General features: G+C 44.5%; 1 protein-coding gene across 4 annotated transcripts in view; it reads left to right on the forward strand.

Moving 5' to 3' along the window:
* The window catches only part of TTC3 (tetratricopeptide repeat domain 3), a 189,246-nt gene that overhangs the window by 147,465 nt on the left and 25,297 nt on the right, over positions 1-16,484 (forward strand). For all 4 annotated transcript variants that reach the window (XM_073617200.1, XM_073617202.1, XM_073617201.1 and 1 more), the window contains 4 exons: positions 2,062-2,127; positions 11,473-11,622; positions 13,783-13,922; positions 15,721-15,789. In XM_073617200.1, the coding sequence (XP_073473301.1) occupies positions 2,062-2,127; positions 11,473-11,622; positions 13,783-13,922; positions 15,721-15,789 (425 nt within the window). The remainder of the gene's footprint in view (positions 1-2,061; positions 2,128-11,472; positions 11,623-13,782; positions 13,923-15,720; positions 15,790-16,484) is intronic.

Below are 16,484 nucleotides of genomic sequence, written 5' to 3' on the forward strand. Positions count from 1 at the left end.
CGGACATGTCACCGCTGACATCCGACGCTCCATAGAGGTCAATGGAGCGTCCGTTCAGGTCCGCCTAAAAAACTGACAGGCGGACCTGAACGGACAGTCCGTGTGAAAGAGGCCTAAAGGGAATTTAAATTTATACCATGTTGTTTTGAAAACAATACAAAGATCTATGTTGTTGAAGTGAATGTTCAGCTTTTTCCCATTCAGGATAAAGTGACAGGTTCATTTGATAGACTAATTTCTTGCTGATACTTGGCTGTCCTGTGTTCCCCTACCACCCTTTTCTTTTTTTTTTATCCAGAAAAATATTTTATTGAGAAAAACATATAAAAACATACACATACCGACTTCACAGTTGCATTCAGTAGTACATATTTCCACTAGTCGTTGCACATTTGTATGCCCTACGGGCTGCATTATTTAACCAGCATGTCTTAAGTCACCAACTTAACCAAACATTATCAGTCTATTTATTACACAGGCATATTATAAACCAATTGAGGACTCCAACTTTATCATAAGCAAAGGAAATAGTTAAACCACATAAGGAACCACACCTAGCAAAGGAGGCCTAAACTGTCTAACATTCAAGGCCTCATGTCCCCAAACCCAGCAGTCTGCCCACGACCAAATCACCCGGGGCAAGCCCCGGAACATTCAGCCATGGTCCCCAGAGTTTCTCAAACTTCTGCGGGCAGCCTCTATGTTGGTAAATTACTTTGTCTTTTCTTAACATTTCCCAAACAGCATTGATCCATTCTTTAAGAGCAGGAAGCTCTTCTGAAATCCAGTTTTTCATGATTAGTTTACCACCCTTTTCACCTGCCAGGCACCTAAGTAGAAAGCCCTGTGTAAGTTCAGGGTTGCTGTGTATGAGAGATTACACAGGTCTGAGGATCTTCACCCTGCCCCCTCGTGACCATGCCCAGGCTTGGCAATTGGCCAATTAAACACTGAGCACTGCATCATGGGAGGAACAGGAGAAGGTCTCATGCTACATCATACCCCGATTTACCAGTTTCCTATAGCTCTGGCTGGTGATCTGTGTCAGAGGAGTGTGTTGAAGGTAAGTAACAGTGTTCGGGTTCCCAGCCCGCTCTGAGAGGCAGTCTTGATATTCCCAACAGTGTTATTCACAGACTATATGTATTTTTTTATATTCCCAAGCTTATACCCCCAGGATGTTTCTTAAAGCGGAGTTCCAACTAAAACAAAAGAATTAAAAGTCAGCAGCTACAAATACTGCATCTGCTGACATGCGCGAGCCGCGCTGCGACTGGCTGGGCTAGTCTTTATGGACCTTGCTTTGTGCACTGGCCCAAATCATTTGGTGGAGGGGGGATTATGATGTGGCTTTGTTTTTCGGGGGTTGGGCTTGGCCCCTTTGTTCCAGTGAAGGGAACTCCTAAGGCGTCAGCATACCAAGACATTTTGGACAATTTCATGCTCCCAACTTTGTGGGAACAGTTTGGAGATGGCCCCTTCCTGTTTCAACATGACTGCACACCAGTGCACAAAGCAAGGTCCATAAAGACATGGATGAGCAAGTTTGGGGTGGAGGAACTTGACTGGCCTGCACAGAGTCCTGACCTCAAGCAGATAGAACCCCTTTGGGATGAATTAGAGCGGAGACTACAAGCCAGGCTTTTTCGACCACATCAGTGCCTGAACTCACAAATGCGTTTCCACTGAGCGGTTCGGGAAGGTACGCTATTTTGAGTGTTTACATTATGAAAGTGGCCCATACAACCGAACCGAACCATTCAGGATCCTGCTTCAGATGTGGGGCCATAGAAAATGGTACAGTTCGGTTAGGGCGGAGCTACGATACATTCCACTGATTGGCGGACATGTGACGCCATGCTAGGCATTTTTCTAAACCCACGTATGGCCCCTGGCCCTGACTTGCAGTGGAAATGCTCACCTGAATAGGCCGGACCATTCTAGGCCTTCCAAACTGTACCGAACCGATCCGCTCAGTGGAAACGAGGCTTTCGTTTTTTTTCAACTAGAAGCAAGTTCTTTAAAGTTTATACTAATATATTTTTTTCTTTGTTATTTCAGGTAAACATAGAAATGTCACATTGTGAAGTAAATACAGATGCTTTTCAGCCCTTTGAGTCTCAGCAGGTAAGCAGTTTCTTCATGGACAGAACCCAGGCTTTGTTTTCCTTATAACTTGACTTTTCTATCTTTTACCCTACCATCTCCAGACAGAAGTGCACTCAGTTCTGCACTCCTGTCACTTGTTTTCAGCAGACAATGAGCCAAAATCTGCTGTTGGCTGATGTCACTCAGCTGGTCCAGGCTCTGGAAAGATCCCTAATGTATACCGATAACTGAGCCATCTTTGATCGCTCAATTCTCTGTGTAGAGCCAGCGGGAGGGACAGCTGCAGCTGAGATCGGTGCTGCAGCTATGTAGGTAAGTTTGCTTGTTTGTTTTTTTTTCACATTCCCATACTTCTCTTTTAAAAGACATGCTGGTAGGTTAAGTGGCTCCAGTCTAAATTGGCGCTGGTGTGTGTGTATGCAGTCATGTGCAGTAGGGACTTTAGATTGTAAGCTCCTTGAGAGTAGGCACTGATGCGAATATACAGTTTGTAAAGTGCTGTGTACATTTTTGGCACTACACTGTAGAAATGCCTGTAATAGCATAGAGTGAGCTTATGAAGTAGAAGTGCTGAGCAATTCCCAAGAATGACTAGCCAAACTTGCAAATCCTTTGGCAGATAAAATAGTTTTTCCCTTATCGTCTTTCAGGACAGCACTTGAGAGAGTGACTCCTCCCCTTGCCAACAGGAAACACCTCTTCCACCAAACTTTAAAAGGAGGCTCCTTTCCACACATTGTCAGTTTTTGTGTTTCCTCCGGAGGGAACACTTCGTGGGGAAGTCAGGGCTCTCAGGTGCTGTCCTGGGAGCTCAGGTTTCCTGGTTTTTTTCATCAAACACCTTTTACCTCATGAGAGCTGTTCCTCCCATTCCACAGCTGAGGTGAAGTGCTGCTGGCTGGGCTCCCTCTCCCTCTTCATATGGGCTCAGGGTGAGTCCGACTGTCGTGGGCATCGCTCCTAGGCGGCGGCAAGACAGGCGGTGGCCGTTTACTGTATTTTTTTCTCAGGTCCACCGCCTGTTGCTCATTGCACCGCCGCCATATTGGGGATGGCAGCGGGGCTCCATCCGCCGGAAGTGAGGCATCCGGAGGGGGCGGCGCCCACGGAACAGGCGTGCGGCGTCATTTCCGCCGGAAATCGCAGAGGGAAAGGGGAGGAACGGGGCTGGTGCTTATTTAGCGGTTCTGGTCCGGCGCACTGGCGCTATTGGAGTCCGGAACCGGCGTTTTAGCCACACAAACACAGCAAGCGCTCCTCGATGGAATCGATGGCGGCAGCGAGTGGGACAGGCACAGGCACCAGCAAGGCCCAGGTAAGGTGCAGTTGTATACTGTCTTCCCTGTACTGTGGGGTCTCTCTCTCTCTCTATCCCCCCCCCCCCCCGGTGGCAGGGGCCTGTCTGGGCACATAAAGCAGTTAGCTCTTACTGTGCACCTGTGGTGAGCATCCTTGGGTATAGGACAGGTTGTCTCACTGGGATGGTTTCTTCTTTTGTCTCATGGCAGGCCAAGAGCTCTGATCCAGTGGCAAAAAGAAAATGTCCTTCATGTAAATCCAAGCTACCTGAAGGATGGAAGAAGACGTTATGTCAAGCTTGTATTGATTTGCTAGTTAAAGAAGAAGCTTCTTCCGCTTGCAGCGACTTGATTGCATCAGTTAAAAAGGAACTTGATGCGACTATTCAATCATTTCGCTCTTCCCTAGCAAACCCATCCCTGAGTCAGCCTACTACCTCACAGTCCTCCCAAGGCTCACTTATAGTCCCGGTGATGGAGACTGAGGCATCTCCTACCCCAGAGGGACATTCCCCCTCTCAATCTGAGGATTCTGATGAGGGTGAGGAAGGAGAAAATTTACCTTCAAGATTTAAATTGTCTTTAGAACAGGTAGATGGCCTGTTAAAAGCAATCTATACCACACTGGGTCTGGAGGAGGAAAGAAAGGAGTTATCTCTGCATGATAAAATGTATGCAGGGCTTAGCGAGCACAAAAATCGCAATTTCCCAGTACACTCTGTTATTTCTGAAGCTATTAAGAAAGAGTGGGCAGAGCCAGAGAGAAAGCCTTTCTTTCCCAAAGCCTTAAAAAGGCGTTTCCCTTTTGATGAAGATCCAGCGGCGGTTTGGAACAAAAACCCCAAACTAGATGCCGCGTTTTCCCAGGTCTCGAGGTCTACAGATTTGGCATTCGAGGACATGGGGGTGTTGAGAGATCCCATGGATAAAAGGATGGACCAGCTACTAAAGAGGGCTTGGCAATCCATCATGGGAAATCTTAAACCTACTATGGCAACTACAGTGGTATCCAGAAATATGGAGTTCTGGTTAGAGCAATTTAAGGCCCATATCTCAGCAGACTCACCAAAACAAGAAATTTTGGATTCATTTTCAACTCTGTCTGCCGCTGTCGCATTTATATCGGATGCTTCAGCGGAATCAATTAAAATGACAGCTAGATCTGCTGCCCTAGCCAACTCAGCCAGAAGGGCTCTGTGGTTGAAAACTTGGCCGGGGGACGCGGCATCCAAAAACAAGCTGTGTGGGATACCGTTCCTGGGTGACTTGCTTTTTGGACCTGATTTAGATGCGGTTCTAGATAGAACTGCTGATAAAAAGAAGTCTTTTCCCATCAAAAAGAAAAAGCAGCCAGTTAAACGGTTTTTTCGTTCCCAAAGGGCTCAAGAACAAACCAAACCCCAGGAGAAAAGAAAAAATTGGGCATTGCAGAAGGGTAAAGGCAAAGGAAATGTCCTTTTCCATCCTCCTGCAGCCTCCGGTAAAGCGCAATGACTTGTGCGTACCAGTGGGGGGAAGGCTTCAAAGTTTCCTCCCCCTTTGGGCCAGCATGACAGAAAGTCTATATATTTTGGACATGCTGTCCCAAGGTTACAGGATAGAGTTTTCGGATCGCCCGCCAGAAAGATTCTTTGTAACAAACCTACCAAGGGATCTAACAAAGGCTCTGGCCATGAAGAACCTTTTAAAGGATGTGAGGCACCAGAGGGTAGTGATACCAGTATCCCCAGAAGAACAGGGTCAGGGTTTCTATTCACACATCTTTCTGATAAGAAAACCATCCGGAAACTTCCGTCTTATCCTCAACCTAAAACCCCTGAACAAGTCAGTCCTATACAAAAAGTTTTGTATGGACTCAATTTTCACGGTCAGAGACATTCTGACAAAAGATTGTTTTATGGCATCAATCGATCTGAGGGATGCTTATCTTCATATTCCTGTAGCACCTCAGTCCCAGAAGTTCCTGAGGTTTGCGGTGAATATGGGCAAGGGGATTATACATCTTCAGTTCAGGGCCCTTCCCTTCGGCCTGTCGTCAGCTCCTCGTATTTTTACGAAGATAATGGCGGAAGCTCTCGCCCCTCTTCGACTCCAGGGGATTGCGGTAATTCCATATCTGGACGACCTCCTCTTTTTTGCCCCATCCAGGGAAAAGTTGCAGGAGGATTTGAACAAATCCCGCAGTCATTTGGAGTCACTAGGGTGGATAGTGAATGTTCAAAAATCAAATTTCATCCCAGCTCAGCAAGTACTGTTTCTGGGTTATTTGATAGATTCAGTGGAGCAAAAGATTTTTCTCCCAGAAGAGAAAAAGATCAAGGTCCAAAGGGTAATAACGGCACTACAAACAAATCAACTGATTTCAGTCCGAAAGGTTATGTCGGCTCTGGGGACATTAACCTCTTCAATGCCAGCCATCCAATGGGCAAGGCTGCATTTCAGGACTCTCCAGAGGTTCCTTCTAAGGACATGGAACCACAGGACGGAGAGTTTGGATACAAAAGTAAAGATTCCCACCAGAGTCAAACGTTCACTTTGGTGGTGGAAAAGTCAGGTGGTACTGCAAAGAGGTCTTCTTTGGTCTTTTCCGACCGGGAAAGTGGTCACAACAGACGCCAGTTTGCAGGGATGGGGGGCCCACATGGGTCAAGCCTTAGCGCAGGGAACATGGTCCCAGTTCGAGGCCCAAAGATCCTCAAATTGGAGAGAGCTGAAGGCAGTTGCCCTAGCATTAGCTTTCTTCTCTCAAAACCTCATAGGTTGCCATGTCCAGATTTTGTCGGACAATGCCACGGCCATAGCCTACCTGAACAAACAGGGAGGCACAAGAAGCAGGGCCCTTCACTTACTGTCAGTAGAGATTCTGGAGTGGGCGGAGAACCACTTACTATCTCTATCCGCAGTCCATCTAAAAGGCACATTGAACGAAGTAGCGGATTATCTGAGCCGACAAAAAGTTCAGGAATCAGAGTGGAGTCTGAACAGGAAGGTGTTTGCATTAATCACCAGTGTTTGGGGCCTTCCGCAGGTAGATCTGTTTGCTTCAAAACAAAACACGCAGCTCCCGAATTTTTTCTCCCTTCAGAGAGACATTTGCTCTCAGGGGATAGATGCTCTGGCACATCCGTGGGATTTTCACCTGGGGTATGCTTTTCCTCCATTTCAATTAATCCCTCTAGTGTTGAGGAAAATACTGAAAGAGAGAGTATCAATCATTTTGATTACTCCATATTGGCCAAAGAGAGCTTGGTTTTCCACGATTCTGCAGTTGGCAATCAAACCATGTTGGCATCTCCCGCTCAGTCAGGATCTGTTGATTCAGGGGCCAGTGCTTCATCCAGGGGTAGACAGGTTAAAGCTCACTGCCTGGTATCTGAGGAGCAATTAATGAGAAGCAAAGGCTTTTCAGAACGTTTAACTGCTACGTTGCTTTCCAGTAGGAAAAAGGTAACCAGGGATATTTACGCCAAAGTATGGAAAGTCTATGTTTCTTTCTGTCATTCCGAACATAGGGGGGTTAAAGACCTAGTTTCAGTGCTGGAATTTTTGCAAAAGGGTGCAGACAAGAATCTGGCGGTCAGCACTCTTAAGGTGCAGGTGGCTGCCTTGGGAGTTTATCTGGAGAGATCCTTATCTTCAGAAACTCTGATCATGAGATTTTTCAAAGCACTTTCCAGGTCGAGACCGGTACCGGTGAAGCATTTCCCAAATTGGGATCTCTCGGTGGTTCTGCAGGCTCTGGCAAAAGAACCATTTGAGCCTTTACAGGCCATATCCCTAAAGAATTTAACTTTGAAGACTATTTTTCTGGTCGCAATTACTTCAGCAAGAAGGATTAGTGAACTGCACGCCCTATCAGTAAAAGAGCCTTTTTTGTCAGTTTTTCCTGATAGAGTTGTCCTTAAAGTAGATCCGGGGTTTTTGCCAAAAGTGGCAAGCTTTAGTAACAGGTCTCAAGAGATTACTCTACCAACCTTTTCTGCTAACCCTTCGGGTGCAAAGGAAGAGCAGTTTCACAATTTAGACGTAAGACGTATCCTATTACAGTATTTGGAAGTAACAGGAGGGTTTAGAGTTTCAGATTCATTATTTGTTCTTTTCTCTGGAAACAAGAAAGGCCAACAAGCATCAAAAGCATCATTGGCTAGATGGCTTAAGACAGCTATTTCTGTAGCCTATTCTCAAATGGGTTTATCTTCCCCGCTGGGAATTAGGGCTCATTCAACAAGAGCCCAGGCCACTACATGGGCAGAAAGAGCTGGTGCCACCCCAGATCAGATTTGTAAGGCGGCTACGTGGTCAAGCTACTTAACGTTTGTCCGTCATTACAGACTGGATCTCCTATCAGCAGGTGATCAGGCTTTTGGCAGAAAGGTTCTGCAGGCTGTGGTCCCTCCCTAGGGGGGTAAGTCTCTATTATCCTCTCAAGTGCTGTCCTGAAAGACGATAAGGGAAAATTCAAGTTAGACTTACCGGTAACTTGTTTTCCTTGAGTCTTTCAGGACAGCAGCATCCCGCCCTATTGTTTTTTCATATATATACTGTGACTAATCATATCTCGATTATGTGTTCCAGTTTGGGGCCGGAGGTTCTCTACTACTACTGACAATGTGTGGAAAGGAGCCTCCTTTTAAAGTTTGGTGGAAGAGGTGTTTCCTGTTGGCAAGGGGAGGAGTCACTCTCTCAAGTGCTGTCCTGAAAGACTCAAGGAAAACAAGTTACCGGTAAGTCTAACTTGAATTTTTACGTATTTCAGCCAGTAGTTACCTGTTTGCTTGGTTCCATTTGAAGGATTAGAGACTCTCTCTTATCATAAGAGACACTTACATTTTTTACTCTGACACTTAAAGGAGAACACCAATTTTAAAAAATTTGAGCGTTCTCCAGCAGTATTAAAGGAAAAAAAAAACATTTTTCTTTAATCTGCTGCTTTCCCTAGCAGAAGGTTTGTTCCTCCAGCCAATGATGCTCCTCTTTGAGGTTGAATGATACCCAGGATCATTGAACCTCCTATTTCTCGTGCTTATGCACCGAGTGGCTTGTTCGTATCGATAAATGAGCACTGGTATTTTTAGGAGATGAGGACCTTTTGACCCCTTCAGAATACTCCTTTGGGGATGGGACGAGAGGGCAGGGTTGTTGGAAAGGTATGGTATACTTTTTTTTTTTTTTTTTTTTTTTTTTTTTGGAGCTCAAGTTTAAGCAACCTGCAAGTAAATACTCCTGCTGATGCTTGAAGCTAACATACCACACTGTGCATTTTGCCCTGTGTAGCCAAATCCATAGTTGTAGCATAAGGCTGCTTTCACACTGGGGCATGCAGGTGTTGACGGTAAAACGGCTCTAGTTTTAGTGGCTCTTTACCGTCATTTTAGCAGCGCTTTTCGGCCGCAAGCAGGGCGATTTTAACCCCCGCTAGCGGCGGAATAAAGGGTTAAATACGACCGTGTAGCGCCGCTGCCTATTCATTCCAATGGGCAGGAGCGATGTGAGGCGCTGCACTGGCAGAACGTTAATAAAAAGTCCTGCAAGCAGCATCTTTGGAGCGGTGGAGGAGCGGTGTATACACTGTTCCTCCACCACTCCAAAGATGCTGCTTGCAGGACTTTTTTTTAACGTCCTGCCAGTGCAGCGCCCCAGTCTGAAAGCACTCTGGCTTTCACACTGGGACTGCAGTGGAGGCGCTTTTCAGGCGCTTTACAGGCGCTATTTTTAGCCCATAAGCACCTGAAAAATGCCTCAGTGTGAAAGAGGTCTAAATATAAAAATATTGAATTATGTGACAGTGGTCCTCAGGCCTCTGCTCCTTGGTGCTATAAAAACAGAGAGATGTATCATCAACCCAATGTAAAGGCAAAATTGTAGCTATTACTCTGAAAATTAAGTATAGTGCATCTGGAGAGTATTCACAGCGCTTCATTTTTTCCACATTTTGTTATGTTACAGCCTTATTCCAAAATGGATTAAATTCATTATTTGCATCAAAATTCTACAAACAATACCCCATAATGACAACGTGAAAGAAGTTTCTTAGACATTTTTGCAAATTTATTAAAAATAAAAACAATCCCATGTACATAAGTATTTACAGCCTTTGCCATTACACTCAAAATTGAGTTCAGGTGCATCCTGTTTCCACTGATCATCCTTGAGATGTTTCTACAACTTGAATGGCGTCAACCTGTGGTAAATTCAGTTGATTGGACATGATTTGGAAAGACACACACCTGTCCATATAAGGCCCCACAGTTAACAGTGCATGTCAGAGCACAAACCAAGCCATGAAGTCCAAGAAATTGTCTGTAGACCTCCGAGACAGGATTGTATGGAGGCACAGATCTGGGGAAGGGTACAGAAAAACATGTGCAGCATTGAAGGTCCCAGTGAGCATAGTGTCCTCCATCATCCATAAATGAAAGAAGTTTGGAACCACCAGGACTCTTCCTAGAGTGGGCCGCCTGGCCAAACTGAGCATTCGGGGGAGGAGCAGGACCTTAGTCAGGGAGGTGACCAAGAACCCGATGGTCACTCTGGAAGAGCTCCATCCTTTCTCTGTGGGGAGAGGAGAACCTTCCAGAAGAACAGCCATTGCTGCAGCAGTTCACCAATCAGGCCTGTGTGGTAGAGAGGCCAGACGGAAGCCGCTCCTCAGTAAAAGGCACATGACAGCCCGCCTCGAGTTTGCCAAAAGGCACCTGAAGGGCTCTCAGACCATGAGAAACAAAATTCTCTGGTCTGATGAAACAAAGATTGAACACTTTGGCCTGAATGGCAAGGGTCCTGTCTGGAGGAAAGCAGGCACCACTCATCACCTGGCCAGTACCGTGAAGCATGGTGGTGGCAGCATCATGCTGTGGGGATGTTTTTCAGCTGCAGGAACTGGGAGACTAGTCAGGATTGAGGGAAAGATGAATGCAGCAATATACAGAGAAATTTTTAATGAAAACCTGCTCCAGAGCGCTCTGGATCTCAGACTGGGCGAAGGTTCATCTTCCAACAGGACAATGACCCTAAGCACACAGCCAAGAAAACAAAGGCGTGGCTACGGGACAACTCTGTGAATGTCCTTGAGTGACCCAGCAGAGCCCAGATTTGAACCCGATTGAATATCTCTGGGGAGATCTGAAAATGGCTGTACACCGACGCTCCCCATCCAACCTGATAGACCTTGAGAGGTCCTGCAAAGACGGATGGGAGCAACTGCCCAAAAATATGTGTCAAGCTTGTAGCATCATACTCAAAAAGACTGGAGGTTGTAATTGGTGCCAAAGGTGATTCAACACAGTATTGAGCAAAGGCTGTGAATACTTATGTACAGGTGATCTTTTTTTAATAAACTGGCAATGATTTTAAACAAACTAATTTTGTTTGGGTACAGCGTCGCACGACCACGCAATTTTCAGTTACAGCAACGCAGTGCCGTATCGCAAATAATAATGGCCTGGTCATTAAGCAGCCAAATCTTTCGGTCTGTAAGTGGTTAATCCATTTTGGAATATGGCTGTAACATAAAATGTGGAAAAAGTGAAGCGCTGTGAATACTTTACAGATGTACTGTATGTGCCATTGGGTGAGAAAGGTCCACTAATACAGGAAGGCCCCATCACTGGAGATATCAGCAGCCAAGATGTATTATTTTAACACCCATAAAGTCAGTAACCATTAGTGGAAATGCTTGAACAAAGAGAGATTCTCTTTCTGTCACTTCAAAAAAAAAGTGTGATACAATTCGCTGGTACGTGTTTCTGCTCTTTGCAAATCTCGATGTGTCTTTCTGTTGCAGGGTCCCAGCATCCAAGTCTACAGTACTAATCTAGTGATTAATCACTAGATGTTTTCTATCTGCGGCAAGGCACATATGCAGTACTTTGACTCTGGGACAACTTGCCTGCAGAATTAATTTTCTTGCTTCACAGAAACCCATGTACAATATGAGATCGTATGTTTAATGTAAACTTGTGCCATTGAGACGTCACCCACCGCTGTGTGACACTGGCAGAAAGCTAGTCATTGGCATTTACTAATCTTCCAGATTAATATCAATGGTTGTGAGTTCTTATTTCAGGGGGATATTTTGCGTATGGAAAAGGAGCAGACAGCACTAATAGAGCAACTCAAAGAAGCAACTGAGAAATACGAGAGCTTGAAGAGCCGCTTTCAAGAGGAGATTGTTTCCCTAGAAGCGGAGATAAAGATGACTGTAGAGTATAGTAAGGTATCTGAGTGTTTTTCATTTTTTTTTATTTTTTGCTGGAATCGCACAAAAACATAAAATGGCATGTGTAATTTTAATTGAAAGCAAATGGGACTAGTACACAATTCCACGTTGGTCCCTAAAGACAAACAAACAGCTCTCTAAGCTGTGCGGGGCTCTGCCCCTGTGTCAATGAGCCCCAACTTTGTCCAAAACTAACAAATACGTGTTGGCATGATTTAGAATTTAACGGACTATGGGTGAAGGATGAAGCCAATCAGGGAAGAGAGGGGGCGGGGCCGGGGCGGGGCTCTGTGTCTGAATGGATACACGGAGCTGTGACTCGGCTCCAGTGCCCCCATAGGAAGCTGCTGACTCTGGGGGCACTCAATAGAAGGGAGGGGCCAGGAGCAGCAAAGAGGGACCCAAGAAGTGGAGGTTCCGGGCTGCTCTGTGCAAAACCAACTGCACAGAGGAGGTAAGTATAACATGTTTGTTGTTAAAAAAAAAAAAAACACTTTACAATCACTTTAAATTCACTGATCATCGCATTCGTAGTCCATTGAGAACTACAAGACGGGACTGGTTTATTCATTTGCAGATCTCTGTTAATGAATACTGCAGTTGTATGAGCAGAGCCCTGCACCTTTGCACCATATTTAACCGCTTGACATCCGGAGGACGTCATATGACGTCCTCGACTTTCGGGGCTTATATCTGAATGATGTCTGAGGCTACAGACATCATTCAGATACCGGCATTTTCAGCCGGCGATTCCGTACACCATAAGAACGATCATAGCGGCTGTTCCGCCGCTTGATCATTCTTACGGGCGGCGGGAGGGGACGTCCCCCCCCTCCCGCCGCCCTCCGGTGCTACTACCGACTCACCTCAGCGATCGGTGAGTCGGATAGCGGATCCGCCGGCGCCGGATGTTCACCATAGAGATTTCCGGCGGACCAGATGGTCGCCGGAGTCTCTATGATCGTTCGGAGGCCGGGCGCGATGTTATGACGTCACGCCCGGCCTCTGCATTCAAAAAAACGGCGCCGCTTTAGCTGTGAAGCGGCGATCGTTTTATTTTTTTTTTTTTTTGATTTTAGGCTTCCCAGCCTAGAGGTGAGATGTGGGGTCTTATTGACCCCATATCTCACTGTAAAGAGGACTGATCGTGTCATATTCCTATTACAAGGGATGTTTACATTCCTTGTAATAGGAATAAAAGTGATCAAAAAAAAAAAAATTTTTTTTAAAGTGTAAAAATAAAAATTTTTAAGTAAAATTAACAATAAAAAAAAAAAAAAAAATTTTTAAAGCGCCCCTGTCCCCGTGAGCTCGCACGCAGAAGCGAACGCATACGTAAGTCCCGCCCACATATGAAAACGGTGTTCAAACCACACATGTGAGGTATCGCCGCGAACGTTAGAGTGAGAGCAATAATTTTGGCCCTAGACCTCCTCTGTAACTCAAAACATGTAACCAGTAAAAAATGTTAAAGCGTCGCCTATGGGGATTTTTAAGTACCAAAGTTTGGCGCCATTCCACGAGCGTGTGCAATTTTGAAGCGTGACATGTTAGGTATCTATTTACTCGGCATAACTTCATCTTTCACACAATGCAAAACAATTTGGCTAACTTTGCTGTTTTGTTTTTTTTTAAAGCATGAAACTGTTTTTTTTTCAAAAAAAACGCGTTTGAAAAATTGCTGCGCAAATACCGTGCAAGATAAAAAGTTGCAATGACTGCCATTGTATTCTCTAGGGTCTCTGCTAAAAAAACATATATAATGTTTGGGGGTTCTATCTAATTTTATAGCAAAGAAATGATGATTTTTGACATGTAGGAGCGAAGTGTCAGAAATGGCCTGGATGCGAAGTGGTTAAATGTGACCGTGGCTACGGGGGAGAGGAATCACCGCTTTCTGTAATGGAGGGGGGTGGGTTGTGTTCTGGAGCATGTTGTATGTTGCACCCTAAATGCGAGTGTAACATATAAGATGTTCAGAAGGTCAACCTATCCTTCAACTGCATATCTTCTCACAGCTCCCAATGATGAGTTGGCCTGGGGAACTTCATGTTCTGAGCAGCCTGCTGTGGACGGTTGTACATATAAAGTTCTGTAATTGCCTTCTTACCTGTATCTTACCAGTTTTCATTCCCAATACTTGTTTTCCTCCTGCAGATTGCAAAACTAGACCTGAATGCGCTTCAGCAAGATCAAGAAAATAAGGCCAAGAAATGGCATCAAGAGAAGAAGGAAAACCAGGAGAAGATTAAGGCTCTTAAAAATAACATTAAGATGACAACAGATGCCAGTGACAGGTGAGGACTTGGCATTTACTTATCTGTACATAATCAGAATTGGAAAATCACACTATTTATCGGTGTGGCATGTAATCTCAACTATTTTTCGTCTATTTATTCTAGTGTTCTCATAAGGGTTTTTTAATAAAGAAATCTGCCCAGCTGTTTTTGACGGCCACTTGTCTTCTGCACATCTTCACCTCCTGATCTCTCTTTATAGTACCTAGGCTCACCCAGCTTCTGTGTGTGAGAAAGGGCCTCTGATGGGGCATTCAGGATGGAGAACACAAGGACAAAGACTTAATGAACCCAGAAATGTGCTCATGCCTGACTAATTCTGGATTCAGAACTTCGAATCCCTGGCAGTAGATCTAGGACTCCGTGTCCCTGATCTGTATGGTCTAGAGGCATCAGGATTGCATTATAGCTCTGATGTCTCCATAAAGAGTAACCTGTGACTTCTTGTGTACAGTCACATCAGTGACTTAGGAGTCCCCTTGTGATAGTAATGAAATGAAATTAAACAGAAAATGCATTCAGAATTGTATAATTTAACTTAACACACACACACTTAGATTTAGAGCCATTGTTTACCCACTTCAGCCCTGGAAGTATTTGCCCCCTTCCTGACTAGGCCATTTTTTGCAATTTGGCACTGCGTCGCTTTAACTGACAATTGCGCGGTCATGCGATGCTGTACCCAAACAAAATTTACGTCCTTTTTTTTTTCCCCCACAAATAGAGCTTTCTTTTGGTGGTATTTGATCACCTCTGCGTTTTTTTTTTTTGCGCTATAAACAAAAGAAGAGCGACAATTTTGAAAAAAACACTATCTTTTACTTTTTGCTAAAAGAAATATACAATTTAAAAAAAAAAAAAAATTTCCCTCAGTTTAGGCCGATATGTATTTTCATATTTTTGGTAAAAAAAGTCACAAAAAGTGTATATTGATTGGTTTACACAAAAGTTATAGCGTCTACAAAATAGGGGTTAACACTAGGGGGCGATCAAGGGGTTAACTGTGTTCCCTAGGTGTGTTCTGGGCTGGTGGGACTGACTAAGGGGAGGAGACCAATCGGTGTTCATACTTAGTAAACATACAAATCCTGGTTCTCGCTCTGTCACAAGTGATCGCGGGTGCCCGGTGGTAATCGCGACTGCCAGGCGCTCGCATCGGCTCCGGAGACACACTGCAGGGCGTGCCTCCTACAGCGTCTTAAGGAGCCGACGTACAGCTATGACCGCTCGCCCAGGGGTGCCAACCTGCCACAGTATAACTGCGACAGCTGGCCTGGAAGCGGTTAAGTTTAACTTCATAATAATGTGCCCTGAAGGTTTCTGTTTGCAGTAAAAAAAAAATTTATTTTCACTAAAACTAGATTAAAGACCAAAATACCTAAACACGATATACACAAAATACCTAAACACAATATAGTTGGTACAAAAGCCGCGGTGTGATAGTGTTATTAAAAATCACCTTATCAAACCACAGCTGCCAGTGATTTTCTTTAGAGCTGCCAAAAATATTCAAAATTCTTCAGTAATGGTCTGATTTATTAATGTGCCCAGCGGTGTAGAAATTTATTGTAGAGCCTATCTTATGATATCAGTACAAATGCATATCAATTTGTTTATGAGCTTGTCTAATTACTTAGGCGCTGACCTCTGCAACATCAGTGTAGTCCAATTGAAATTTTGTTCGATCATATGTTCAATTGCCATTTTCCTGCATCAGTTTTTTTGCTTGCTTTTCTCTGCCTTCATGAGTTTACGTTTTATAATTAACAGGATTTTTCTTTTATTTCTCCCCTCAAAGGTGTTCTAGAAGCATTGAAGAAAAGAAAAAGCAGTATGAAGCATATATAAAGGATTTTGCTAAGATACAGTAAGTGGTTTTTGTTATGACTTTTGTTATGTGTTTGTACCCCACAAAGACCTGAGATTGGGGAGGAGGTTCACCTTCCAGCAGGACAACGACCCTAAACATACAGCCAGAGCTACAATGGAATTGTTTTGATCAAAGCATATTCATGTGTTAGAATGGCCCAGTCAAAGTCCAGACCTAAATCCAATTGAAAATTGCTGCTCGCAGACGTTCTCCATCCAATCTGACAGAGCTTGAGCTATTTTGCAAAGAAGAATAGGAAAACATTTCACTCTCTAGATGTGCAAAGCTGGTAGAGACATCCCCAAAAAAGACTTGCAGATGTAATTGCAGCAAAAGGAGGTTCTACAAAGTATTGACTCCGGGGGGCTGAATACAAATGGACGCCACACTTTTCACATATTTATTTGTAAAACTTTTGAAAACCATTTATCATTTCCCTTTCACTTTACAATTATGTGCCACTTTGTGTTGGTCTATCACATAAAATCCCAATAAAATACATTTAAGTTTTTGGTTGTAGAAAATTTCTAGGGGTATAAATACTTTTTCAAGGGACTATATGTTTACACCAAAATGATCAGTAGGTCCAGATATATATGGACAGCTGACAATGTGCACATATCTGGACGATGCATGGCACTGCCCCCAGCACCTCCCAGCATCCAAAGCCTCTTTTGGCCCTTTAACCGCTT

The sequence above is a fragment of the Aquarana catesbeiana genome, linkage group LG02 (genome assembly GCF_042186555.1).
Source record: "Aquarana catesbeiana isolate 2022-GZ linkage group LG02, ASM4218655v1, whole genome shotgun sequence".
NCBI classification, from domain to species: domain Eukaryota; kingdom Metazoa; phylum Chordata; class Amphibia; order Anura; family Ranidae; genus Aquarana; species Aquarana catesbeiana.